The sequence below is a fragment of the Lipophrys pholis genome (assembly GCF_963383615.2).
Source record: "Lipophrys pholis genome assembly, chromosome: 19".
Lineage (NCBI taxonomy): Eukaryota > Metazoa > Chordata > Actinopteri > Blenniiformes > Blenniidae > Lipophrys > Lipophrys pholis.
This window is the reverse complement of record NC_137647.1, coordinates 14,969,619-14,997,393: the sequence shown is the minus strand read 5'-3', so window position 1 is coordinate 14,997,393 and position 27,775 is coordinate 14,969,619. Positions and strand designations below refer to the sequence as shown.

At 44.5% G+C, this 27,775-nt stretch overlaps 3 protein-coding genes across 5 annotated transcripts; 1 reads left to right on the top strand and 2 right to left on the bottom strand.

Moving 5' to 3' along the window:
* Positions 1-1,011: 1,011 nt before the first annotated feature.
* dnajb1a (DnaJ heat shock protein family (Hsp40) member B1a) lies at positions 1,012-5,165 on the bottom strand. Of its 2 annotated transcripts, XR_013936339.1 has the most exons (4): positions 4,317-4,916; positions 2,889-3,508; positions 1,944-2,768; positions 1,013-1,148 (listed from the first exon to the last, which is right to left on the bottom strand). XR_013936339.1 is itself a non-coding variant. In XM_080488195.1 (3 exons), exons 1-3 carry the CDS (start codon positions 4,525-4,527, stop codon positions 2,538-2,540), a joined length of 1,062 nt encoding a protein of 353 aa, XP_080344321.1. In that variant the 5' UTR covers positions 4,528-5,165; the 3' UTR covers positions 1,012-2,537. The 2 variants fall into 2 exon arrangements, 1 of the variants encoding a protein (XP_080344321.1); XM_080488195.1 differs by having other exon boundaries at positions 1,012-2,768; positions 4,317-5,165.
* Positions 5,166-6,904: 1,739 nt separating this feature from the next.
* Positions 6,905-15,146, top strand: tecra (trans-2,3-enoyl-CoA reductase a). Of its 2 annotated transcripts, XM_080487481.1 has the most exons (11): positions 6,905-7,701; positions 8,345-8,396; positions 8,563-8,607; positions 8,761-8,864; positions 10,896-11,011; positions 11,231-11,336; positions 11,465-11,537; positions 11,626-11,669; positions 11,764-11,821; positions 11,910-11,998; positions 14,006-15,145. In XM_080487481.1, exons 1-11 carry the CDS (start codon positions 7,534-7,536, stop codon positions 14,177-14,179), a joined length of 1,029 nt encoding a protein of 342 aa, XP_080343607.1. In that variant the 5' UTR covers positions 6,905-7,533; the 3' UTR covers positions 14,180-15,145. The 2 variants fall into 2 exon arrangements, with proteins under 2 accessions (XP_080343607.1, XP_080343606.1); XM_080487480.1 differs by lacking the exon at positions 11,626-11,669 and having other exon boundaries at positions 7,007-7,701; positions 11,465-11,541; positions 11,717-11,821; positions 14,006-15,146.
* samd1a (sterile alpha motif domain containing 1a) lies at positions 14,843-23,411 on the bottom strand. The gene is made up of 7 exons (XM_080487479.1): positions 22,903-23,411; positions 19,873-20,284; positions 19,212-19,348; positions 19,045-19,105; positions 16,822-16,900; positions 16,241-16,355; positions 14,843-16,068 (listed from the first exon to the last, which is right to left on the bottom strand). The coding sequence occupies exons 1-7, from the start codon at positions 23,263-23,265 to the stop codon at positions 15,922-15,924; spliced, it is 1,314 nt and encodes a 437-aa protein (XP_080343605.1). The 5' UTR covers positions 23,266-23,411; the 3' UTR covers positions 14,843-15,921.
* Positions 23,412-27,775: the final 4,364 nt, after the last annotated feature.

Here is a 27,775-nt window from a genome sequence, read left to right as displayed (position 1 = left end):
GTTGATGGGACAAGACAGCAGAAAAGACACAGGTTCATCTTAAAACATCGATGACATTTTATTTCCCTCAGGGAATCAATAAAGTAAATCCAATCCAATCCAATAACATCCTAAAAACTATATATATATGTAGATATATATAAAGATATATATATATATATAAGTATAGCTGATGAATTTAGATTAGCGTACGGCATAAATGTCAATGAATGTGTGTCTCTCTTTGGACAGGTGGTTTGTCCAGGGTGCATCTTTCATGTAAAAGGTGTGTAAGACAGCAGCAGCTCATCCAGCGTCCTCACCAACACAAAGAGGGTGGAGTACATGCTCCTGAGCTTCAATCTCTGCACTGACTGAATGTGTGTCGAAGGACTGGCTTCAAATTCTGACTTCTCGTTTAGAACTCTTTGAATGTTCTTGAGCTTAAATACAACTCAGATTTACTTGGAGATCAACATCCAGATCCCCGAGGTCCTCGGGAAGAGGTTTAGTGTTCCCCGTCAGGAGAAGCAGCTTTTAGTTCCTATGCTTCTTACCCGTGGAACAAACTTCCTGCTGACACACTCACTGCTTTTAAATCACACCTTAAAACACCATTATTTGCTCAGGCTTTTTTCTTGATCACCTTTTCCTTCATTTCCTTATAAAGCACTGTGAATTGCCTTGTGTCTGAATAAAACATGGGTAAAATCCTCATTGTGCAAACAAGCAAGAACATACAGCAAAAATAAAACTATTTCAAATGTGTTTTATTTACTAGACATTCTTCCACCCAAAACCTCCCTTAGTCACTGTTTTTATTGGTTCACAAATGCCAAAGTAATCTCGGTATCCTGAACTCCCGGCTCTTTAAGAAGCAGCCCCATTTACAGTAGCTGTAGTGACATTTCCAACATCCAGACTTTAATTGTGCTCACCGAGCCATTAGGATTCCCACCACATTCTGTTTGTTATACAAGCGGGAAAATAAAGTAAAAGCACCTTTTGAAATGAAAAGACTTGAGTCATAATTGATGTGGTATTGGACAGTCTCTTTAATGTGGCAATGCAAAAAAAAAAAAAACATTACATATTAAAAAAAATGTCCATCCTATCAACAGATCATAAAAGCTTTTGTTGTTAAAAATCAGAGCGAGTTGAATCCCGACCTGAGGAATTGGAGAACACAAAGATGTAAAACAATAATATGCTTCCAATCATTTTCCGATAAAAAGGAAACCACTTAAGCGACTCTCTGAAATCCAAAAATAAAGTTAAATTTGAGATTACACACCTCTACATTCATGTTAAACCACGTATATGTCAGAAACAAATGCAGTGACGGTCGATGGGGACGTTTGTTCCACCTCTGACCGTCACATCAACACTAAAAAAAACCATAAAAATGTGCAAAATGAACAAAAGTCCGTGGTCGCCAAACACGAAGAGGTTTAGTACAGCGTCACCTGATGGGCCACAACATGGCAGCCATTTTTGATGTCATCAGTGACAACTGTAGATCAAACACACAAAAGGTCTCCTCACTGTAGTCATTCAAATCTTTATTATTGTTAAACTTTTCCACTTTTTTTTCTCCATCCACTTGCATTGTGTCTTCAAAGACCTCTCGTGACCAGCGTTCAAGTAATAATAATAAAGATTTGAAAAACTATACTGCCTTCAGCATTCACATGAATTATATTGGCACTGCCACACCTTCATTCCCCTGGATGTGCGGAGTTATTTGGTTAGTTTTAGGTAAAATGCTGCTCTCCTCGTGTGCTTTGACGTTTCCTCCTCCTGTTGCACTGATCACAACCACTAGAGGGCATAATATGCCTGATGTATCCAAGCTTAGCAGACACATCACATTCGCTTTATCTTTTTTTAAACACAAACTAATGTATGACTGAGTCACTTCACATAGATGTGTGCATCGCTCACACGTAAGATTACTTACTTACTTTTTACATCGCACGGAGTGGCGACCGTACACCACGACTAGTTTCAGCCTGGAGAACGTTAAGTGGGATTTCTCCAGCTGCTCATGAGGTTGGAGCACTAAAAGAAAATCAGTACGAATGGGGAAAAACAAAAGAGTTTCATCACAACACTGGAAAAAGGAAATGTGTGTTACAGTCCGTGTCGATACCCCCGAGGTTCCACACAGTGTTTAAGCCTTAACTGTCTCACTAATGTGATTCTAGCTACATTCACGCATGCATCAGGGCACCTGAGGTATTGTTAAGTGGTCGGCTGCTGTGTTACATTAAAGCACTCCCGCAAACATCTGCTGTGAATCCAAATCCTCGCTTAGCGCGTTAAATTAGCACGCAGTGCCGTTTGATTTACTCTCTTTGCGGTGGTTTGACTTTTCTCCTTCTCTCCCGGCGGAAAGTGACGGATTTCCTGAACGCTTGTTAAACTGCCTGATTTGACTGTCGGAAGGCGGAAGACCCCTGAACCCACATCTGCCCCGAGCTGGACCCATCGGCACCAGAAGATACTAGAGATATTCGTTTTGTGACGCCGAGGACGAAACATCAGTCGTTTACGCTTCACGGCGGGAGGATCTGCTTGAGCGCGTCACGCGTGCTTTGGCCCAGCTTGTCGGGAAACTTCACGGAGAAGTCCAGAATCATGTCGCCTCTCTTCTCGGGACACTTGGACAGAGGCAGCCCTTCGCCCGCGATCCGCTTCTTCGTCCCGGGTTTGACCACGTCTGCGGAGGCCACGGTGATGGTGCGTCCGTCCAGCGTGGGAGCGTTGACTGTACAGCCGCACAACGCCTGAAGACAGATGGGGGGGGGGGGGGGGGGGGGGGGGACGGACAACAACAAAACTTTCAAGATTGACACATCTGGTTTCACATCAAATCTGTAAAATCACATGACTTGCGTTTTGCTCACCTCCCGGAGGGAGATTTTTGCGGGGTAAACTATGTCCGATCCCTCCCTCCTGAACAGCGGGTGGGGTTTGTCCTTGACCACAAAGACAACGTCTGCAGGAATGTTGCTGGGAGTTTCGTCCCCCTCCCTGGGAAAGGTGATCTTCGTCCCTTCCTTCCAGCCGCGCTTGATGTCGACTGTTAGGATCTTGTCTTCGCTGCGCATGGTGCAGCCGTCGGGGTTCAGCCTCTTGCGAGAAATCTTCATCTTCTTAGTGCAGCCGGAGTACACCTCCTCCAGGCTCACCTTCAGCTCGTGCACCACCGGCGGGTCCTTCTTCCTCTGGCGGGCTCTGTGCGGGCCCCCCGGGTGGGATTTGAAAGGTCTGTGAAAGCCCCCCATCCCTTGCATCCCTCCCATGCCACCCATCCCTCCCATGCCGCCCATCCCTCCCATGCTGAACGCCGTGAAGGGGTCGTGGATGTCCATGTCATCCTCCCCGTTCTGCGAGAAGAAGTGATCGAACGGGCTGCGGCCGCCAAAGAACTCCGTAAAGATTGCATGAGGGTCTCCTTGGAAGGTGTAGTTGTAGCTTGGACCGCCGTGTCCTCCGCCGCCGCCATCGGCGGAGCCCTTTAATCCTGTCGGACGAGAAGAAAACATGGGACACATTCAGGGAAATCTGTGAGAGACAATCGCACAGACCACCAGCTTCATACTGGCCAGTTTTAGAGTCACTTTTTAACCCACCAAGTATGACTGTAAGAACACTTCCCAGTACCAAACACACAGGGAGAAAATGCAAACTGCACACGGAAAGCCCCTGTGTGGACTTTAACAGTGCCATGTGATCAATTTCAGTCAATAAATCTTTTTTAGATTGTAATTAAAAATAAATTATTATCAAGACATTTTACCTCCATCAAAATGTATATAACTACCTTTAAGAATCCATTAAAGTGACAATCAAACCACTGAATACCTGCAGGGCAAGAAATCAGCCAGCTGCTCTCACTAAAGTGCCTGTAATCATTTACTTTAAAATGGAATGCCTTCAAAATAAAATCTTTGTTTTTTGGTTGTTGTTTTTTTAAGGTAATGAGCATTAGAGTTAAGAGGAACAATGTTCTTTGCATTCAGGTGAATTATTATTATATCCCAGACCGCTTTAACAGACTGACAGAAAATACAAGATCTGGTTCTTTCCAGCAGGTTCCACAGCTGCATCTATTGTGTGCGTGCGTGCGTGTGTGTGCGTGTAATTACTGTCAATAGATCAACGTTTTATTTTATTCTATTTATTTTATAGCACTGTATTAATCCCCGAGGGGGGATTCATAGCGACTATTATGACTATATCAGCAGTGTTCTAATAACCAGACTGCCTGGCTGCTCCTGGTTGATGCTGAAGCCACATGTCTGGATGGGAGTGTGCGGTGCAGCTCTTGCCTTCTTCCCCAAAGCGATCATAGATGTCCTTCTTCTTGGCGTCACTGAGGACGTCGTAGGCTTCCGCGATCTCCTTGAATTTGTCTTCGGCTCCAGCGGACTTGTTCTTGTCCGGGTGGAAGCGCAGGGCCTGCTTTCTGTACGCCTTCTTGATCTCATCCTCCGAGGCGCCCCTGGAGATTCCCAGCACTTTGTAGTAATCTTTGCCCATCACAATGACCGCTCCGGCGTCCTCCTCCGCTTCATAAACACACACAACCGGAGCGCGACGTTCAGCTACGGACTTGCATGTCCTCGCCTTGTCTGTCCGTCCGTCTCCCGGTGTCCGTGGGTCGATGGAACCGCCGCAGCTGTCACCGCAGCGGACAATAGCTTAGCTGCTCCCCGCTGTCAAGGTTGTCCTCGGAGTCTGCTCCGCAGACGGCTGGGTGGAAAATAAATGTCCGGTAAATTAAACAAACACGGTGTAAAACAACGTGCAGCCGAGAGGAGAGGGAGCGTGGAGGCAGTGAGGCGTCACATCACCGGGGGACCGGGGGAACCGCGCTGGAGAAACTTCTGGAAGCAGCTGAAGCTGCTGATGTTCGTCATCACCGCCGCGCCAAGAGCGTCCCCCTCCCCTCCCACCCCAGACCGTTCAACCCGAGCAAAGAGCCCCCCCGACAAGCCAAGAGCGTTCACCCCCACACGTTACGGGGAGGTGCTTTAATCACCGTAAACACTCACAAACACACAACAAACACTTCATGCGAAATATGTTTTTGTTCATTAGAATTGGCAAATGTTCCTTTAAAAGGATTGTCTCACTCACTCAAACTGTTTTAGCTTTGAGACGCACTATCCCGTTACAGCCCATTTTAACGTAATGCGCATGCGCAGAAACTTAATTCCAAGGGCTCGACCTAGAAACTAAAAGCAGTAAAATACCCGGATGAATAAACATGTGACTACACAAAGTGTGAAAACGCATAAAATATTGCGTTATTTAACATTGAAATTGTAATATTTTGAACTGTTTTCCATTCTCTATTCTTTTATTATTATTATTATTATTATTAGTAGTAGTAGTAGTAGTAGTAGTAGTAGTAGTAGTAGTAGTAGTAGTAGTATTATTATTATCATAAATCTAGTCTACTGATTGTTGTTTATTTTATATATTTATCTATTTGTTAGTTTGTCTGTTTAAAAATTACAGAATACGTTTATAGCTAAAATGAGAGAATCACCAGGTGGCCAATTTAAAAATATAGTCATTCTAATCTAACAGTTAAAAAAATCCACAAACAGGTGAAGAATTGGCTGTACCTGAAGCTCAGATATGCTATAATGTGGGAAAATAATTAACAAAGGTAAATGTATATATTTTAGAAGGTGAAAATGACTATATTTTTGTACAACCTCAAGCCAAGAGTCAGCTTGAACACGCTTGTCGTACAGAAGATGGCGTGATCACAGTGTGAAGACACAATTATTCCTCTTCAACTGCAACACAAGGTAGGCTGGAATAAATATGGTCAGAGTTAATATATATATTGAGATGATTTACACGCATTTGAATGGTGTAAACATTTCTCAGTGCACCACTTTGAGGTGCATTATATTTCAGTCAGCTGTTTGAATCATCTGTGCACATGAAAAGAAGCTCCTCTTATGTGATGTATGTTAAAGGTTTCACTGATTACACTGTGCTCTTTGGTGCCTACCAGAGGCAACCAGTGGAAATCAATTACATATAAAGCTGGAGGGGTCAGCAGTGACATTCCTGCACACTGCCTGGCTTGTGGAGGTGAACCAGTAATATTCCCATTAATCCACACCACAGGCTTTAACACTTACACTAAACAGAATCAAGTGCTTTCTGACACAGCCTGAACAAAAACCAGAAAGCTTGATCATTTACATGAAATTAAGTTGCAAAACCCCCTCGTTGCAATCTTCACTGGCTACGCTGTGCACTGATTGGGTAAGAGGGCCTCAGTGAGGCTGATAAAGCTACAATACATGGATTTGTATGAGAATGATAATGTGATATCCATAATGATTTAAAATACAAACATGCATACATGATTCCATTGATGTGGTCAAGAGTGAATGGAGAGAGAGTAATAACCTGTCCGGCTGACCACTGTGACGACCGGTGCTAAAGGTCACGTTACATCAGATCCTGCATCAAGCGTTACCGTCTTTTAGGGAGAAACAGGTTCAGTTTATATGTATATTTGGGATAATAGTCTCCCATTTCATTGTTGTCCTTGTGAAGACTGGCATTACAAATTATTACGTTTTACTGAGGAATATTTCAAATATGAGGCTCAAAGGTGATCTTGGAATGCCCACGTAGCCCCTCGGCTCACTGCAGGGTTGTGCTGCTCCTGCTTGTTAAAAATAGACCCCGAGAGTACAGATATGCAGTTGGCCATGTGCAATGATGAGTCGACCCTGTGCGACGAAAGGCATCTCCAATCTTCACCCAATCAGCATTTTCTTCAACCCTCCTCCCACTTCAAACCTCCTTAAAGTATTTTTGAAATGATCTGGCACTCAAAGCCACGCAGGCCCCCAAAATAACCACGTTAGCCTTTGTTCTTGTGCTCAGACGTAGAGGGGCTCACAGGTGGTCTGGGGGAGGGGGCAAGTGTTGGCATGTGGGGACCTCCAGCCTATGGATCAGGCTTTCAGAAGGACCCGTCACTGTGCCACTAAACAAGGGGCAGGCTGGACAAAAGATGTGTCTTGTAGTTCCAATGAGAGCGTTTTGGCATCTGTCACTGGGTAAGGCAGTGTGTCGCTTCCCAAGGTTACCAAGCCGGTGCAGAGCAAATCAGGCGACTTATATTTAGCCTTGCAAATGGCGCTCTATGGATTATGCCTTGGGGCTCTCCAGTTTCGTCTTCAGTGCGTTTTGTAGCATGAAGGGGGGCTGTGGATCATGAAGAGGCTGCTGTTCAGGTGAGGGAACGTGTCGGCCAATACTCCTTTAATTTCAACTCACTTATCTGGACTCCACTCTATCGCTCGTACGCACCCTTCATCTGGGAGAGAAAGCACTTGTGCTCTTCTGCTTGTGGACTTCTTCTCACACTGTCGAGGTGATCGGGGGAGTTTAAAAGACTCCGCGAGGAGGAAGTAGGAGCTGTACAATCAAGAGGAGGACCAACGTTTGTGCACATACGGGATTCTCTCATCATCCTGCTGAGTTTTGGGTCCAAACACTGTCATGGATGTGCTTGCCTTAGAGGCAAAGACTGGACCAGGACAAGAAAATGAGAAGAAATCTGCCCCGAGGCCAAAACCAAAACCCCCGAAAAAAGCCAAAAGGATTGTCTACTTTGAGGTGGAGATTGTGGATTTAAAGACTAAAGAGAAACTCCTGCTGCTGGACAAGGTGAGTGCCACGCATAATGAGGAGTTATATGACTCTCACCTTTCATATGAGCTTTAATGATTATAAAAGGACACATAACGACGGTGCAGGGGTCGGATTACAGCGACAATATTAAGTTCGGCATAAAAAGTGACTGTGGCGTGTCGGTTTCAATCAGCAATCTGAAAAATGTCACCAAACTCTATTTCAGATTTAATGATTTTAACTTTTTATAGCGTTACCCGAATTAGCCATGCCTGATCACTTTGCAGTGCAGTAAAAAGAGACTTTCAAGCACGTTGGTGTGACTGACTTCACAAGTTGCAACAGGTTGTTAATCGCTGCCATTATCAGTTTTGCTTTCTCTTGAGCAAAGGTTGCTGTTAAGAAGTAGTAATGTTCTATTCCAGCTACAGCTCCGTCCGCACTGCAGGCCGGCAGCCGCCCAGACACCATCAGCTGCTTGTATAAAAAGAGTGTTGTGTTCATAACACGAGGGCTTGTGTTACAGATGGAAATGTAAAAATGCAAGTTTGACATTTCTAAAAGAAGGGAAACGTCAATAAAGACAGTAATTCTTGGGTATTTTTAGCACTTGGTGTAAATGTCATTAAAGCGGTGTGTGAACGAATGTGTGTGTTCTATTTGTACATTTCGATTGTAGGTGGAGCCAACTGCCACTGTTTTGGATATTAAGGCTTTGTTTCACAAATCATGTGAGTAAGTCAATAATTCTGATATTCTGGATCAACAAAAAAAAAGTGTTTAATTGCCGTTGATATATTTTCCAGGTTAAAGGAAAATATCTTTTGTTGATGCAGACTTCGAGATCCGTTATCTCTTCATGCTGTTCTGAGTAAAATTGCTTCTTATATTTGACAGATCCAAAGTGGTATCCAGCCCGACAGTCCCTGCGCTTGGATCCAAGTATGTGTGCTCCAATATCTTCTTTTCATACGGCAAAATTTGATTTTTCTTTTTTTTGTTGTTGATGAGCTGACTGACGGGTGTTGTGATGATGTCATGTAACTTTGTCTGGTCCTGACGTGGCTGATATTTGTGTGCCATGACGTTTCCCAGAGGCCAAGTGTCTGAGGGATGAAGAAGTACTGCAGACGCTTCCGGTGGGAACCACAGCCAGCTTCTACTTCAGTGACCTCGGACCCCAACTCACATGGGGGACTGTGAGTGTGCCTGAGCAAGAACACACAGCTTTTATGGACAAACAGTGCATTAGTTACTTCTTTCAGTTTATTTCACGTCTTATTTCCCCCAATTGAACTTAATTCAAGTAAAGTACCGTCGGTAAAAGAATACTTAAGGAGAAGTACAAATGACTTTGTGGATATTTAGACATTCAAGTATCTACTTTTAAATACTTGATATTAAAAACTTGAAAGTGCTTTCTTTAAAGGTATTTAATTTCTGTGGCAGTGGTGTGTCAGAGGTTAGAGAAGTGGACTTGGAATCAAGAGTTTGCAGGTTTGAATTCCACAGCTGACTTGTCACCACACCACTGTGCGTCCCTGAGCATGACCCCTGACCCTTGACCCCCACCAGCTCCCATGGAGCGCCGTAATGTGGCCCCACTTCCGCATCCCAGAAGTGGAATTGGCCAATGTGGAAAAAAAGAATTTCCTCAAGGGGATTAATAAAGTACGATTAGTTTAGTTTATTAGTTTAACAAGATGATTTCAAAGTCACAAAACTGAAAAATTAACCAAACTTTTGTCACAATTCATTTAGAATAAATTGAAACGGACCAAAATCACAGTTATTTCATGATGTATAGCTTAAAAAACCTTATATTTTTCTCATTGATAAGAGGTTTTGAAATACATACACCTCCCACACTATTAATCGTCACTGTCCTGCAATGAAATCTGCATTCTTTTTTGTTTGTTTGTTTTTACCTCAAACGCTACGCTGATCACTCCTCTGATGTCTTTCATGTCACTTCTTTTATGGGCACTGCCATTAGATATTATGATTTTTTCATATTTGACCAGATTTTTAAGGTGAAAGCATAAATCAGGCGACCTCGTGCGCTGACTGGAGGTAAAAGGATGCTTTTCAAGACAAATGGGGTGAAACATGGCAGCGTTTATATCAATGTATAGTAAGTACAAAGCAGATACTGTATACTGTGGTTTGTTATTATATATGCAAATTATAAAACTTGTCTAAACAGACTCATGATTCATGACATGAGGTCACCTGGCCTAATAAAGGGTTCTATTTTAATAAGTACTCATTAAATCACAAAAAAGAAAAGACCTCCTTACTTTGATTACTTTACCGTGACTGTTTGTAATCTGTTACTTTCACACATGCTGATTCATAAGATGTTTCATCCCATTTATTCCTCAAAGACTGAATTCATTCATAAAGTCTATTTAAATTCAGATATTTCTATGCTGATAAATCCAATATTCTTCACTGCCAGGGCGCCGCTGTGCCACTGCAAAGTCAGGCTCCACTTAATTTGCTGAAACATCCGAAACCACGGGAACTGTCTTTTAAAATTCTTGTCCTTTATAAATAAACAGACACCCTCTCACCTACTCAATAACTCTTGATTATAAATATCATTGCTCAGTGACAGATAGAGGTGATTTGCGGTGGGCGGTTTCTCCCCCTCCTCCTGCTCCGTCTGCCTTCTGTCCGAGGACATTTAATCTCGTGGCCCCATTTCTCCCAAAGGTGTTTATCCCCCTGACCTCTCACTTGCCTTTCACCGTACCTCTTCACTCACCCTTGGCCACCCAGCCTGTCTGTTCGCTGTCTTTACCGACCCGCGGGGCCTCGGGCTGATGCCGGCGCCCCAGCAGAGATCACCAGGAGCTGCTGATTCAGGGGTCCGCTTCCCTCTCAGCTGCGCTGCTTCTCTTGATCAGATCATTTGTGGATAGCAGGTATTACAGGAGGTCTTAGTGTCTTGTTTGCTGGCCGCGCTGCAGTGGTCCGAACATGTGAGTCGTGAGAAGTCGAGGTGTCCTGGTGTCAGTTTCTGATTAGTTGTTAAAGAGGCCGGCGCCATGACGGTGTCAGTTGCATGTTCTGCTTTTGGCAGAGTGTCGGGACTGACAGACCCTGGAGTTGCTCTGGTTGGGTTTTTCCAATCCAAAAAATTAACAGTTCAAATGATTAATTATTAATAATGGCCATAAATGAACGTGAAGCTTAAAGCTCCTCTGTCTTCTTTCTCGCCTCAGGTCTTCCTCTCAGAGTGTGTCGGCCCACTGGTCATCTACTTAATGTTCTACTTCCGCCTTCCCTTCATCTACTCTCCAAAATATGACTTCACCACCAGCAAAATCTGGGTTGTACAGTGAGTGTCTGCTTGCTTGTATTTTCGGGGATCTGCTGTGATGTCCGTGCCAGGCCTCACACAATCCAGGGCTTGACACAGATCCCTCCTCGACATGACAAACAGTTGAAAAGCGTATTGCTATGTAGACACTGAGTCAGGGCCAAGTGTGACCGACTGCCTTGTATTAATCACAGCTGAATTCCGTGTGTGTTCGTGCATGCGTTTGCCCTGCTGCAGCTTGGCCTGCATGTGTCACTCCTTCCACTACATCAAGAGGATCCTGGAGACTCTGTTTGTTCACCGTATCTCCCACGGGACCATGCCTCTCAGAAACATTTTCAAGGTAACTGCTCCGCGCACCCCCAACTTCAAGCATTGCGTCTATCACAGTGTTCTGGGAAACCTTGACTAGAACTATGGGGAGCTCTTTTCAGACACTTTGACTTATTATAGTCCTACTTTCTATTCCAGAACTGTGGCTATTACTGGTGCTCCGCAGCTTGGATGGCATACTACATTAACCACCCGCTCTACACCCCACCCTGTAAGTGCTGACCACAGCAGTTCTCACTTTAGCTCATCAGTCAAAGTTGACTTCCATGTTAATCCATTCTCCTGTGACACGCGGACAGATTACGGGCAGCAGCAGGTGAATGCGGGTCTTTATATTTTCCTGGTAAGTTCAACGTTCCTACCTGGTCATCGTCCGCATGCTGAATCCAGCGTCTTGTTGTGCAGACGCTCATCCTTCCGTGACTTTACTCCTGCAGTTCTGTCAAGTGGGGAACTTCTCCATCCACGTTGCACTTCGGAACCTCAAATCTTCAGGTGACGCATGAACATAAATAATTCAGCGTAGCGATGCCTTGAGTTGAGAGCAAAAGCACAGTAGAATAATATTTTCTCATCATTTCAGGTTCAAAAACCAAGAAGATTCCCTACCCCACCAAAAATCCCTTCACATGGATCTTTTGGCTCGTCTCTTGTCCAAACTACACGTACGAAGTGAGTCGTTACACAGAAAGCATGTTATAGAATGTGTCACTTAACATTTGACAAAATTCTGCACATTTGGAATTTACTGTTGATTGTTTAAACAGCAATAATGTTGACAGTAATTAAGTATTTGTACTTCTTGTACCGCTTAACTATTTTGAGTATTATATTTTTAAATTTCGCTACTTTCTATTGTAAACTTTCTTCAAATGGTTCTTTACTCTTTTGCAATGAGGACGATTCAGAGTTACAAGGGATTAAATATCTGAAGCTACAGAATTTTACTAATCCGTGATTGAGTTCTATCGATGATGATTGAATTATAAGTCTTTTTATTGCTTTGAATGGAATTGATCGATATCTTTATATGGAGTTCTACGAGGTTATTTCTTTTTATTTTAGAAAATAATAAAGCTACTTGCTAATTTTTACCTGAATACAATTCAGAACTTTCACTTGAGTGAAGAAATTAAATCTATATGTGAGTTCTTTTGCTAACTCCACTTATTTACGCATCTTCAAGCCACATCAGACAGAGGAAGTGCTGTTGTACTGAAAATCAGCACAAGACCAGCACTACAGAATGAAAGCAGTATGAGTGCAATTTATCCATTGACTTTTTTTTTATTTTATTTTATTTTATTTTATTTTATTTTATTTTATTTTATTTTATTTTATTTTTTGTCTTCAATGACACATCTCCCTGCCACATTCCACTGGGATTATTCTTTATGTGAATAATGAACATTTATTTGTTCATTTTTATTCTATCTCCAACCACATAATTAAAAAACAGCAACCATATCATGGGTGTTCTGATGGCCAGAGTTAGGATCATTTACATTTTGGAAACAGCTGGGAGGTGTAATGAATGAGCTTGTGAGTGAATGAATGAATGAATGAATGAATGAATGAATGAATGAATGAATGAATGGATGAATGAATGAATGGATGAATGAATAGTTTATTTCTGGTCATAGTTCAACACATAGTTAATACAAACAAAAACAAATAGTGTTCACTTTAACTGCCTAAGAAAAAGGAATAGGTTGAAGTTGGTGGCTTGAATTCTTCAGAATAACTTAGGATATGTGCAACTTACAAACAAAACAACAAAAGAAAGATCTAAAGAACTTAAAAATGTAATAATTTTAATATTGATACCCCCTTTCTCTCATCATCACTTTGACTTATAACCCTGAATTATTTTGTATTTAACAGCTTCTTAATTTTTTTAAATTTAACTACTTTAACTACTACCTGTAAGTTCTTCACTGAGAGTTTAACTCCCAGAACAGAAACACACCTATACTATATATTACTTCTCACTTTATTTGTCCTTTTAAATCTTCTCTCAACTTAAAAGAAAACTCTTCAAAACAAACAAGTGCAGGACCGCAGGAATATTCAAAATTAAAAATACATTTATAATCACCAACATTGCTACTCTAATACCAATGATCAGTAACACAGAATATTTTTTACTTATCACAATAAACACATCTATTAACAGATAAAAAAGATGTTAAAAAATAACATTGCAAAATCATTCTAAAGACCCATCAAGTCTAAACCTACTCACACCAAACAATGGGGACAAAGAGAATTTCCATCATGTTGTTTATCAATCTACTGAGTTTATAGACTGTTGTAGTTGTCAAAACTTCACTTTATGAATTTTCCATTACAAGAATTATTAGCCATGTGGTTAAACAAAATATAAAAAAAAAAACATGGAGGCTGCTCTAAAAAAAATCTGTGGTTCTATTTTTACATCTATATATTTACATCATATGGCTTTTTTGATGCGCTTTAGATGCATTTTTTTTTCATTAGAATATCATTTCATATAGACAGACTGCATTTAAACCATTTTAAATGAACACGCAAGCGGTTCATCACTGTAACGGTAAGCCTTTTTAGTGCTGGACTTCAGTGTTGCTGCCACCTGCTGGCCACACGCAGCACCTGCAGGCACCAGTCCGACTCACCCTGTGGGGACCTTCTTGCTTCCAGGTGGGCTCCTGGATTGGCTTCACAGTGATGACCCAGTGTGTGCCTGTGGCTTTCTTCACCCTGGTGGCCTTCATCCAGATGACCGTGTGGGCTCGGGGCAAACACCGCAGCTACTTAAAGGAGTTCAGAGATTATCCCACCCTGCGCTCCTCCATACTGCCCTTCATCCTGTAGCGCCGGGCATCCCAAAGCAGCGGTTGCTCCGTCCATCCTACTCCTTTGTGATTGGATCCTATGTTTAAATGCACACATGCATTTTGGTCAAACGGACTGTGTGTGTCAGTTTTCACCCGTGAATCACCGAGTGTGGGATTGGTGAGTGTTGGACTGTCTGAGACTGAGAGACGCTAGTGAACAGCAGCAAAAGTCTTACCTTAATGTCGTATGTCATATTGAAGAGACACAATGTCCTTTATGTTTTGCTACTTTTATGAGTTGTAAAGATAATCAACGGGGAGCGCGGTTCAGACTAAATCTCATTACTTTCACAGCTCTTGGCAGTCTAATCAGTGGAGATTCCCACCGAGCCGGGAAACCAAGAAGCTAATCTGCATTGTCAAACTAGTGTGCAGCCTGGAGCGGCTGGCTTTGTGGTGTCAAGCAGCTCACACAGTCCCTCTGATTGGACTGATCCTAAAGCGACCTTTATGCTCCGAAAGCCATTGTATCCAAACTTATTCTGATACCCGCTGAATGTGCCTCTCGCAAACTGTCCAAAACAAGACTCTTTGTTTTGGTCAAACAGCGCCTGGATAAACTTTTATATGCGTTGGAATGTTTTGTTCGCGGTGAATCAGTCCATCCAAGAGCATTAAGTGACGACAAAACCAAACAGTTGAATGCAGAGACGAGAGTTTTATTTGCGACTCTGGTAGAATTGTCCGTCTTACAGGTAAAAAGATGAGAAGATACGCGAGAGATGTGGACCACATCGAGTGGAATGTTACAATTCAAGTGGCTGGTTTAGATCAAAACACAAGGCGAAACCGGACAAACTCCAAACAGATGAGAACATTAAGTATTGCATTTCATCAATATTGCTGCTTTGTAAACAGGCGTCGAGCAGCTGGATTGTACAATAACATTTCTTGGAAGTTATTACTGTTTTCCTCGTGTATAAAACCATATTTCATGACACTATATATGTGAGTTTTTTTTTTTTTTTCCGACATTGTGCCCTCAAATGTGACTGTAATGTTGGACCACGATCCTTTTGAATAAGGATGGAACAAGAAAACAAGATGAGATCAGGTAGTAGTATATCGTGTGGGTTATATCTCAGTATTGGAATGAAACTGGAGACATAAACTAAAACAGCAGCTATCAGTGGCTTGATAAGCCAGGAATCAGACTCGGTTATGGAGCCTTGACTTATTGAAACATGTTGAAGCCATTCTAAACAAAGAGAAAACAATACACTCATGTGCTTTGTGTCCATCTGCGTCTTAAGAGCAGTTTCTGGACTTACGGAATAGCAGATACAGAGAGGACACTCGGAACGGATGAGACTTTGGCCGCAGCGCCACGCGGTCATGTCAGCGTGGGCCCGTGAGCCCAGAGACGGTCCGCATGGAGGCAAAGCTCCGCCCCCTTCGCTGGCTGGAGCAGCCAAGTGTTTCACTATTGCAGGGAGGGCGGCGGCGCTCCACCTTGAAAACACACTGCCAGTGTGGAAGTCCGTTCCCTCAGCGGAGGAGCCACGGGGGTGAAATGAAAACCAAAGATCTTAATGAGAGGTAGGATGACTGTCTTTCAGTTTCTGGTCATTCTCACAGTGAAAGTGCCTCCCACCTCCGCCTTCTCTCCTCTCCACGCGCTGCATGTGAAGGGCCGGCGGGAGGAAGCCAGATGGGAGAGAGGGCACTGCATGCATGTCTGAGTCAATGCAGAATCGTCCGTCGCGTCAATCGCCTCCTTCAGAGGTCTTCGTATTCCAGGAAGTGGGTTCTCTGCAGCACTTTCACGTGGCGCTCGTAGATTTTGAGAGCAGGGCCGAGGCGGATTGACAACCCCGTCAAGACGTCACTGCGCTGCATGAGGAGAAGAGATTTCCCATCGATTTCCTGCGAGAGGACAGAAAAAGGTTTTTGTACTTGTGACGCGTCAGCTGAGGAGATAAGATGTGTGTGTGTGTGTGTGTGTGTGTGTGTGTGTGTGTGTGTGTGTGTGTGTGTGTGTGTGTGTGTGTGTGTGTGTGGCGCCTCTCCATGTCAGGCCCGGTGGTTTTGCACTGACCTGTGTTCGAAACGCCACAGCCTGCTCTGGAAAACCTGCCGCTGAGAAGTAGCTGGCCACGTCTGCCACGGTCCACTGCAGCAAGTTCTGGCTCATCTTCTCCTTCTTCACTAAGCTGGAGGCACAAACAAGCGGAGGTCAACCTGCCGTCCTGCTTTCTGGCGACTCACTGTGCCGCTGATTCGACTTGTTAAAGATCCTCTCAGGTCATGCAGGTGGAATCATGATGGGGCGATCTGCAAGCCCGACATGGAGCTGAGAGGCCAATCACCTCGCTTCCAGTGAAGGTAATTACTGCTAAAAGGCTCAGAATCTCGCTCAGTGTGACATTTCCTACCGTTTCAATCCAACATGACTGAACTTAAACTGTTACCTGCGTCGAGATTTATTGCTCACTTATATGCATACTACAATGTTCAAACCGTTAAATATTCATTGGTCTATGTCTTTTAAGCTGCGGCTCGTGTAAAACACTGTGACAGCGTCCCAGTTTAGGCAGGAATCTCTAGTTTTCAAACGTAAAAAGAAAAATAATAAATTAACGGGTAAGAGTTGATCAAACTATTAAACTCTCGACTCACACTTCATCTTCTTTGCCTCCGTTCAGGAGGCTGTCTTCAGCGGCTGTGAAGGATGAAATGTCGATCTTCTTCAGTGCACCTGAGGACAGACGGGCGGCTGCGTTATAATAAATTTGCATCTGTTCTCTGCTTTCTAGTAAAAGTGCAGAGTGTGGAGTGGAGAGAACTGTAACGACGAGTCTGTACGTGGCAAACAACCAATTCTTGCCACCACTGTCTTCCTCCTGGGAGAATATAGGAGATGGTGCATAATGGGCGGGCTCTTTATATCGACATATAGAGGTTTTTTTCTGTCCAGTCAAACACTAGTTACCCTCTGATTAGTGTCGTCGTATAGCTTCACAACAAGATCAACTTTAAAGACTGCGTCTCTAATGTGACCGTTTGACAATTAACAGAAGCATCAATCCAACATCTTTACTCTTTTATGAAAAGTACAACATCTTAAATTAACTTCGCCGTGCACTGAATTTAACCTGCTTCTACCTTTTGGCCTGAGATCGTCCGCAGAGCTTGACGCTTCAGCATTACTGGGCGAAATAAAGTTCCCGCAGATCAAGTTAACGTTTGATGATATTTTTTTTTGGGGGGGGGGGGCTTTTCAAAGTTCGGCCTCACACCACCGGAGCGCAGCAGTGTGACGTGAAACCAGCAGCCACAGCGTTGAGATTAAATGGAAAAGATGCTTTTGCCATGGGTTCTGGTTTTCCTCACCGAGACGCCCACTGTCACGGCGTGCTATGTTTTCCTATTAGAGATGCTTCACGGTTCAGTACAGCGGGGGCTCGGTGGAGGAGCGCTCTATGGTATACAGCCAACCAGCTAATGAAACAGCATCGGCATCAAAGAGCAAAAACCTGCGCCAGGTTTTCAGAAGGTACTTCTACTTTATTTGCACCGAAACAGAAGAAAACCTTTGAAATTGTCGCGATTCATTATACTTGTATATCAGCTCTCTGGTCGGAGCTCACAGAAGTCAAACTGGATTCTACATCTGAATTGTGTTTGACACTGTAGATCAGGACTGTCAAACTCATTTTAGCTCAGGAGCCACATGCACCCTGTTCTCATCCTGAGCGGGGGCGCACCGGTAAAATAGTGCCATAATATTTCCATTTAAATTTTGTCCTGGTAGAGAATACGAATGTCTTCCCAAATCTGAGCAATTAGTATCAAACACTACTGCAATATCAACATAAAGCAAATCTTAATATGTTCTGGTGCAAAAATACAGTGAAATGTTAAAAAACCCAAACAAAAGCACATCTTGTAAGTGATGCATTATTCATGTTTTTATAAACTCACGCCGACAGCATGACTTTGAGGCTCCAGCTCGTTCCGTGGCAGCATCACCGAGATCTTCGCTCGGGTTTCAGTGTTGCAGTCTGTCCACTACTCTTACGAAAGCTGTGTCAAAAATTCAATTTGCTGTTTTTACAATTTGCTTGGTGGGTTTTGTGGGCCGGATTGCAGCCTCTTGCGTGCCGGTTTTGGCCCACGGGCCTTAAGTTTGACACCCCCGCTGTAGGTATAAAGCAACATGACAACATTAGTGTCTCATTTGCTTCTTTCGTTCTGTGGCAGCCATTTGTCTGGAGGTCTGTTGAAGAGATCTCCTTTCCCACGACAAACACACTGAAAGCTGCACTATAGCCTCCTACAGGAAGAGGGTGTTTGCTCTCTGTGGTCTCAAAACCCTTCCTCAGATCCATTTTGAACATACCCCGGGGCTTTTAGTAACACCATTTCCCCGTCTTTGGGTTGTTTTTTTTTTCCAGCTCATGCCTTCTGTATATACACACGTTTTCAAGTATCACAAATGCTCTGAGGTGTTTTGTTTCCATTGTCATTCATTGTTCTGGACCGAAGATCCTGATGTTATATCATCAAAACTTCCAACTGTTAAGCCTGACTCCCCGAGCTTTAAAAACAACCGTGAGTCATAGAACATATTTCACTAAAAACATGAAGGAGCAGGTACTTTCTAAGAGTCAGAGTCGACACCACCCGAATGAAAGGTAGCAGGACCAGCTCGGGAAGCATTCGAAAAATCCTGAGCAGGCCTTGAGGCATGTACTAAAGAAAAGGCAAAAAACACCCAGCAGAATGAGCTGTCACTAATTAATTCTTCTCGTGTGTGTTTGGTTGGGAACCATTGTTCTAAAATGGCAGAGCGACCAATCTGCCCTCTGCAAGAGAAAACTGAAACAGGCTGGAACTCACAGTTGTCAGACGGCAAAGGCAGCGCTTGTGATTTCCCATCAGACGCATTTTTTGTGTCGTCCTGTTGGCCCAACAAAAGAAAAGGAAAATCAGCATTGAAACGTCAGGTAAGAATCGACAGGATCAAAGAAACGGAAAGCAAACAGATGCTGCTCGGTGCAAATTACCGGCCGTGCTGCGTAGTCTGGTACCAACTGGTCGGAGGAAAGGCTGCTGTCCTCCACCTTGCCTGCATCTTCTTTCTTGACGTTGTTTAATGTGCAGGGGGTGGAGTTCACTGGGAGGATCGCTGGCTTTGTGGTCGCTGAGGAGAAAGAGTCAACTCATTACACATAATGTCGCTTCCATGTTCTCCCTGTGCAGGTCCGGGTTTACCTGGTGATTCTAAGGGTGTGTGTGTGTGTGTTTGTCCTGTGATGGACTGGTGCCAATCTTCAGCTGGGATTGGCACCAGTACCACTGCTCAGTACAACTCTGAGATGGATGAAGCAGTGCAGGAGATGGATCATCTTGGCTAGTCTGACCATATTTCTGTTGCTAAATAGATGACAATTACATGAATGAATCGTTTGATCACCTAAAAACCAATGCTCCATTAAATGTTTTAAAAACGACTCATTAATTGATAAAAACAGGCCAGTGGATCAGCAGGCTCATTCCACATTTTTTATGGCATTTCTGTGTGAATACACAGCAAACACTTATTCAGAATGGTTAAAAAAAACAAAAACAACTTCCATTCCTACTTTATATCTAGTGTCAAAGCTAAGTATGAGCATCATAAAATACAATATTAGTCTTATATAATGCTGGCTGCAGTGAGAATACCTTTGTCTCTCTGCATTCCTGGGAGCTGGCGCTCCACTGGGCACACAGCAGAATCATAAGCCCAGTCATTGTGTGCGAGGGCCCTGGGGCTGGAAGGGGGCAAGGAGCTGGGCCTCTCACCAGCTTTCTGGAAAGAGGCACAGTCCTGACCCGAGCCAGGGCCGGAGCCGGGGCCGGAGCCGGGGCCGGAGCCGGAGCCAGGGCCGGAGCCAGGGCCGGCGCCAGGGCCGGAGCCGGGCCGAGCACCGGAGGGGGAGCAGGGGGCAGAGACGGCTCTCACAGGGGCAGCGCAATGCTCGGGGGTCTCTTCGTGAGTGGAACCAGGAGAGGGTCCATCCTCCCCATCCCGGCTCTCATCGGCTCCCTCTTCATCTGCATTACTGTCTGTGTCCATGGCCATGGAGGTGTCCGCCTGCAGGACATGGGAGCAACATGGAACGTCCCATTCATGAAGACATTCAAAACTTATATATATATATATATATATGTATATTTATATATGCACACTTCTTAAATCAACACTGAGTTATCTATTTTATTTCTGAATTACCAAGCAGCTTGGGAAGATACTCACTTTGAATTCTGCCAGAGTGAAAACAAACAATCGTATTGTGACAACTTTAAAAAAAAAAAAAAATCTGGCAAAGCTCCCAGAGTGTTATTGTTGGGCATTGTTGTCACATTGAGTCGCACTAATTGCGGGCTGCGGGTGTCACATGAAAACGCGCTCATACAGATGTCGCAATTTGACCGCTGTGGTGGTAAATTATTGCCTGGATGCCTGCAGGAGTCCGTCTCCTCTCCTCTGCTCTGCGCCGCGCGGCGCAGCCACGCTTCACTCCGCAGACATCACGCACGTCTCTCTGCATCTCACGTAGCTGATTGTGTTACAACTAGTTGTTTATTTTTGTTGTTGTTGTTTTTATATCCGTTTCCAGGGCGGTTTTGAGGGGGGGGGGGGGGGCGCTTTGTCGACGGCGTGAAAAATTACCTTGCGTGCGAATGCGTGTCCAGAAGCGCGCGCTAAAGCCCGCCCCGCTCCTCGCGCACAGCTGCCGGTACGGCATTCACACGTCTCACTGCATTTCACTTAACTTTCACCCGAGACACGGTCACCACGAGCAAACACCACCCGGGGGGCTGAGTCCACCGTGACCCCCCCTCCACCCACCCACCAGTGTGTCATTAAACAGCCGGTGATCTCGGTGCGCCCCTGCCTTTAGAGGCCTGCTGCTTGATTGGTGATTTAAACCAGCAGGAGAAGGGAGAAAGAAAAAGGGGGGGCCGACAGGAGGCGTTTTGGTGGGATTTTCCAGATTTCCTCCAAAGTGCGCATGGAGTTGTGGGAGCCGCGGCAAAGACCTCGCCATTGTGTCTGAGGCTCTTTCACCGGAGCGCTTCTTCCAGGGCCGAGACAGAAAAAAAACAAAAAAACAACGACATCTTTAACTCGACGCAGCAAAGCAGTCACACTGAGAACCAGGCGTCAAGATCGCACGTCTACTTTGACTTTGCACGGGTCGACGATTGAGGAGAAAAAAAGGAAGGGGGGGGGAAAAAAAGGGAAAGAGTAACGCAAATGAGCCCGTTATCGGACACGTCACCGTCTACAATTGACCTCCGACAAAAAAAAACTAACAAAAAACAACAACATAACAACCCCACGAAAGGCGCCTGATCAAAGTAATTTAATAGAGACACGCGTGTCTTTCGGGGAACAAAGTCAACGCGATCTCAGCTTAACCCGAATCGGACAGGCGCATCCGCCATCGAGCGCAGCGCCGGACGGACACTTTGTGGAGCCGTCAACGTTACTTCAGGTCTTCCAGTAAAAGCGGCTCCTGCATATTTTATTAGTTCGCACTGCTGTGGCTCGTCTTCACAAACAGTGAATGGAGATGCCGTCGCTGCACGGGACGAGGAGGCAATAACAACACACACACACACACACACACATCGAGCGTCAGACGTGACCGGGCTTGGCTGGGTGTCCGATAATGGATCTAGGGGTTCGACTTTATGCACTGCGTCGACGGTCGCCCATCGCTCCGAGCACGGACGCAGTTTGCACGAAGGAACTGGTTAAATGTCCAACAGAAGTACTTTGGCACGCAGTGTTGTGTATTTTGGAGAGGTTTCGTAGTGCGGCACGGAGTGATGTTCGTGTTTTTTAAGTGCCAGGCGTAACGTGGATTGGCTGAGACGTTTGCGTGGACGCGACTGTCGTGACAAGGCCTGGAGGGGTCTGCCTTTATTTAGCACCGAGATAAAACAATCAATGTCCCACCGTCCCTTGTCAAGATTCCACATCCGCGATGTTTAAAGACTTTTTTCCCCCTTTCTCCCACTCCCAGAGAGTCAAGTTAGCCTCAATCAAAACAAACGGGTTCACGTCCGGTTTGCAATCGCAAACACACCATGTAACCACGCAGTACCACTGCCTTTATTTTGATAGCAAGTCTGCGCCACTTCCGCTTCAAATCGAGCCGTTTGAGGGGAACTTGATGCCTCCCCCCCTCCCTTTCGCTCCAAGCCGAGTTTGGGGCTTGAAAAAGCGCTTTTCTGCCGCTGATAATGGAGGCTCGCGCTGCCGCGGACAAACACGCACGCACACGCAAACAACTTTTCACGTCTCGTGATCGCAGCGCCTGTTAAAAGTGTTTTCGGTGCGTGAAAGAAACCGCCGCACTCCTCCTCTGCACGCGCACCTCCACCTCGGCAGCGCTCGTGAGCGGTCCAACCGCCGCTCCCCGTCTGCGGCAGTTGTGGGTGCACTTGCAAATCACTCCCCGCACCACTCCCCGCGTCTCACTCCGACACACACACGCACACACACACACACACAAATAAAGACGCTGTTTTCCACCGCGTTCACGAAGCACCCCGCCGCTCGCAGCGCCTCCACCTGTTAATGTTGCCGTGATGTGACATGACAATGACACACACACACACACACACACACACACACACACACACACACACACACACACACACACACACACACACACACACACACACACACACACGAACCTCCAGGTCGTCGTCGTCCTGGTCCGCCGGACCCAGCGCGCTGTCCCCGTTGCTCAGGTCGGAGTGACTGGCGTCCTCCGCCGCGCTCCTCCTCGCAGCCGTCGCTAAAGACGCATCGTATTTTTTTCTGCTCCTCCGCTGAACCTTGGCGGCGTTCCGGTACGAGATAGAGCCCTTGTAGTTAACTTTGAGCACGGTCTGCTCCTGGATCAGTTTCTCCAGTTCCGCGCACGTTCGGTCGGCCTCGGACCCGTGTCGTCTCCGGACCATTCGGCAGATCCTCTCCAAGTCCGGCCGGGCTTTCCTGGACCGCAGCGAGTCGATAGTGTCCAGGATCCACTCGCGGTACTTGGATTCCGACATCTTCTCCTCTCGGCTTGTTGGTTCTCTTTTTGCAGTTTTTTTTTTTTTTTTTTTTTCCCTTTTTCTTTTTCTTTTTCTCTCTCCCACCTTGGTGCGTCAGCCTCACACGCGACACACGGAGATTTTGGTGAGCCGCGGTCCGACTCGGAGCCCCGGAGAAGCGGAAACCTCGCTGAACGCCTCCTGCGTGCGCGTGTGCGCTTAAGGTGGAGCGACGGGGTTTGCCGCGAAAAGTTTCACTCGAGAGGGGCTCTTAAGGTGGAATTTACAGTGCTGGAGGGGAACGGGGAGCCACGCGACGCGCGGTCCCGAGTTTTTTTTTTTTCCCCGGAAAGATGTGGTCGATCCACCAAGTTGTTTAAAAGGTCGACATTTAATTGAAAGGAGCGTCTCACGATCAGCTGAAGCATTTGTTTCCTGTGCAATAAACACTTGATTCTCCTGAGCAACACTTATTTCCTACATGGGGGCAATTGAGTACATTTGAACTGTACACGCGTGTTTTCATTATAATCATTATTTTCAATTCTCCTATTTTCTTTTGCTGCTCCCATGATACTGCGATTTCTCACTTGTGGGGTGAATAAAGGTTTATTTAATCTAATACTGCCACGTGCAGGGTCGTTGGAACCAATCCCACTTTAATATGGGCGAGGTGACGGGCAGACTACACAGGGTAATCACACTCACTCCTAGGGGAAATTTAGGGTCAACAATTTGCATCACATTGCATGTTTTTGTAGGAGGAAATGCCAGAACATGTAAACTCAACACTGTGTTTGATCCTGGGCCTGGCTGTGAGGGAAGAGCACCAACCACTGCACCACCATGCAACCCCTATATTGTGTTTCATAATAAGTTAACCAAAACCAGGTGTTGCCTTCACCAGTCCTCCCTTCAAACCAGTTTTCTTTTCTTCCTATTTTAGCCAGTCCTGCTACTTTCCCTCCACATGACACACAGGTCAACCAGCTTATTAGGCAGGGAGAGCAAACGCCTATCCATGTTGAATGCATCTTTTTTTTGTTTCTCCGATTCATCCATGGTTATCTTACTGAGAGGTGCAATTGAAAATTCAACTAATGTATCATGTGAAGGCCGGAGATCTGATCTAATGTAAACCAGAAGATTGGAATCACCGCTAAAGATCGTCTGATGTCCACAAAATTTGAAATAAAGGGAGAAATAGGTCAGTTTTCGTGAAATTTCTTGAAAGTTGGGCGCATTTGGCTCCAGATCCCCGCATCCTTGTCTTATTACAAGATCAAATAAAAACCACAAACAATACATCATCCAATGAACAATAATAGTAGTTATGAAAATGGCATAAATTGCAGCTCTACAAAGTATTGACTCAGGGAGTATGAAACCTTTTGCACACCACACCTTTCAGATTTTTATTTACTAAAAAAAACCCATAAATTTCCTTCCTCTTCACAATTCTGTAGCACGTTGTGTCGATCTATCACACAAAATGGGTATGAGGTGGGAGTGCAAACCACTACTCCACCATAACTGGACATTTTCTGCTGCTGGGTTTGTGTGTATAGCTTTTCCAGACTTTTCACCCCAGCATTTTTGAGCAAAGGGGAAAAGAAAGGAAGAAATACATACTATTTTTCTTTGGGGGAAAAAAAAAAAGATCCTTTATTGTTTGCAAGTAAAAAGATATCCTACCTTGGTTTGGAATTACATTTACCCCCCTGCTGTCCTCATAGATCACCTTGCCTTCGGTGTTTAATCAAGGCTGTGGTATGGAGGATGTTTTGCTCTTGGGTGAGGTCTGTACCCACAAATGTTCGGCGGTGGTTAAACCAGAAGGCAGTGGGAGATTATTCCAAAAGCTTCAGCTTGAATTTCACACCGTTATTTGTGATGGATTCTAATCCTTATCCGGAATATCCATGCATCAGCTGGCAACAGGCAAACTTTATATGTGATCTCATTATGAAATGCAACATCTGAAGAATGCAAACACAAGGAGCCAGACGCTACGAACAATTGAGCTCCTCGGCTACAATTAGTGAAAGTATATTCAGAGATTCACTTTTTATCAAAAGATTGTCTTATGCGTGGAGATACTCCTCCCTGGCATGCGCTAGAAGCTTGTTATGGGGGAAACGAGCAGAGAGATGGAGTTCACTGCACATCAGGATCCAGATGTCAATGCCGCCGATCCAGGAGAGAGCACCTGAAAACAAACCGGGACAGGCAAGACACAAGCTGGAGCTTTTGGAATGGCACGTGCCACCTTTTATTACAATAAAGAAAAAAATAAATAAACATTCCCACGAGCAGATGAGATTCCAGACATGTGTCGTCTTGTAGGTTGGGCCAACGTTTGCATCCAGCAGATGCAGGGGTGCAAATCTGAAGGCTTGTGGAGGCGAAAGGTGTTTGAAAGTGACTCCATAATGTGACACGGTGCAGACAACACTGCATTATTCAAATGCTGCAAAGCCTCCTTGTAACATGCACCAAAACAAAACAAAAAAATAATAATAAAATCAGCCCGAGAAACAACATCCACCATCACCTACCAACAAGTGTGTTCCTTCCTCTCTTCCAGCCGGCGGCGCAGTGCGACACTTTCAGATTTATCGAAAGTCAAAAGTAGTTCAGTGTGACGACCGAGTACAGCGAAGAAAGAGCTTAAATATCACCCAGACATAATAGTCTTAACAAGTAAAACTTTATTGGAATGATACATTTTGCAAAATATTACTTTATGTATATATTTTTTTTAACATACTCGTTGTGTTCTAAGGGTATCTGTCAAGTTCTCCAGAGGGTAAGATAGTTAAGACTGTCAAAGGCAAGGATATACAGTATTGTTTCCCAAAAGGTACAATAGACTACACAATCACTGTACCCAGGTCATGAGGAAAAAGATTAATGTTCTGTTTTTGCTTTTTTTTCCTTTTCCTTCTTTTTCTGAAAATACAATTAGAAAATATGAACGCAAAACATCGTAGATGTAAAAAGTGTTATGTTTGAATAGAGAGTGTGTGGAGACTTGATGAGAATAGAAGGCAAACGGGAGAAAGAACTGAAGAGTAGCACAGAGCAGTTGATAGTGTTCAGCTGATAGAAAAGAACGAAAGACAACCGACAGCAAAGTTCTGTACGGGAAACGACAACAAAAAAAAAAAAAAAGAAAAAGCAAAAATCACTTGCCATGGCTTCAGTGTCTGAAGTGTTGTTTTTGCCTTCTACCCATCAACTCTGATTTAGTCTTTTTTTTTTCTTCTTCTTCTTCTTCTTTTCCCCCCAGGACATAAAGACAAAAGATATTACATGTGCTCTCTTTAAAAGCGTTGTGTTAAAATCATTATTGTTAGCACAAATTAATTAAATCGATCTGGAAAAAGGTTGCGGCGTGTGCTTCAATATCTGATTGGTGATCCACTGCACGGTTTAGTGTGACGCTCAACAGATCCAAAAAGGGTTAAAACGGCACTGGAGACTGTGAGCTGCAGAGTCGAAGGATTTCTCGAGAAACGTGTCCCCGGTCCAGGGGAGGGGGTGGCCTTTGGGCTGCGTTACCACATGCAAGAAGAACCAGGCTCGCCTCAGAAACATGTATTATAAAAAATACACATCATCATGTTTCCACACAGGAACATCGCCATCAGACAGTTTCAAGACATTCAAAAAGAAAAAAAAAAAAAGAGAAAAAAAAAGAGAAAAAAAGATCCTGCGTTTTGATCTCGATTACATTAAGACACTGCCAAACATAATTACTCAAGCCTACTGAAATCAGAAAACATTCTAAAATGTCATGTTACAAGACTTTATGACAAATAGAGTGATGCACATCAAACAAGTCACAGAAGCTCTTCAGTCTAGCACCTATGGGGGCTTTTGTGGTGGGGGTGGGGGTGGGGGTGGGGGCAACGTGTGAATCCTTCATCAAAACGACGTCTTCAGTCAACAAACCAGCAAGAAACATTTGGTCTGCGATTGTCTTGCATCCATGGAAAGAAATTTGGCAAAAGGGGACAGCTTAAGGATCGCTTCTTTAAAAAAAAACAAAAAAAAAACAAACATTTGTTACATACAAAGCTGGAAAATGTGAAACAAAAAACACTCCAATCCGAACAGTCCCAAATGGGGTTTTGTTGGGGCTTTTAAAATATGTGACGGTATTGCATGTCAGGGAACATACAAGAGAGAAGGTTCGGGAAGAGTGGGGGTGGGGGGAAGAAGGGGTGAAAAAAAAAAAAGAAAAATAAAATTGTCAAGGTGAGAAGCACAAGTGCAGTGACAATCTGTATCTGTTACCCTACAAGTTAATCCTCGACAAAGACCAGAGGAACTTTGTCACATCGATCTGGGTCTTGCTCCGTCTTCCAGAGAGCAGCGAGTGTCCTTCGTAATATTAAACATGTTATCCACAATCTCAAGGTACCTCAGCACACATAAAGCACAACGCTCCGCCATCTTTCTTTACAAGTGATATTGTACAAAAATAACATGCACAGGTTGTTGAAACGTTTTGCTACTGTTT

Bases quoted from the DNA above. Each gene is read 5' to 3' on its own strand.
- dnajb1a (XM_080488195.1), bottom strand. From the start codon at position 4,527: ATGGGCAAAGATTACTACAAAGTGCTGGGAATCTCCAGGGGCGCCTCG. The intron at 3,509-4,316 runs GCAAGAGCTGCA...CTCGTCCGACAG, and splicing joins TGATCGCTTTGGGGAAGAAG to GATTAAAGGGCTCCGCCGAT. The intron at 2,769-2,888 runs GTGAGCAAAACG...ATCTGTCTTCAG, and splicing joins CAAAAATCTCCCTCCGGGAG to GCGTTGTGCGGCTGTACAGT.
- samd1a (XM_080487479.1), bottom strand. From the start codon at position 23,265: ATGTCGGAATCCAAGTACCGCGAGTGGATCCTGGACACTATCGACTCG. The intron at 16,901-19,044 runs GTGAGTTCCAGC...GTCTGTCCTCAG, and splicing joins GCCTTTGCCGTCTGACAACT to GTGCACTGAAGAAGATCGAC. The intron at 16,069-16,240 runs GTCAGTGCAAAA...GTCCTCTCGCAG, and splicing joins CTGTGGCGTTTCGAACACAG to GAAATCGATGGGAAATCTCT.
- tecra (XM_080487480.1), top strand. From the start codon at position 7,534: ATGGATGTGCTTGCCTTAGAGGCAAAGACTGGACCAGGACAAGAAAAT. The intron at 7,702-8,344 runs GTGAGTGCCACG...TTTCGATTGTAG, and splicing joins AACTCCTGCTGCTGGACAAG to GTGGAGCCAACTGCCACTGT. The intron at 8,865-10,895 runs GTGAGTGTGCCT...TTCTCGCCTCAG, and splicing joins CCCAACTCACATGGGGGACT to GTCTTCCTCTCAGAGTGTGT.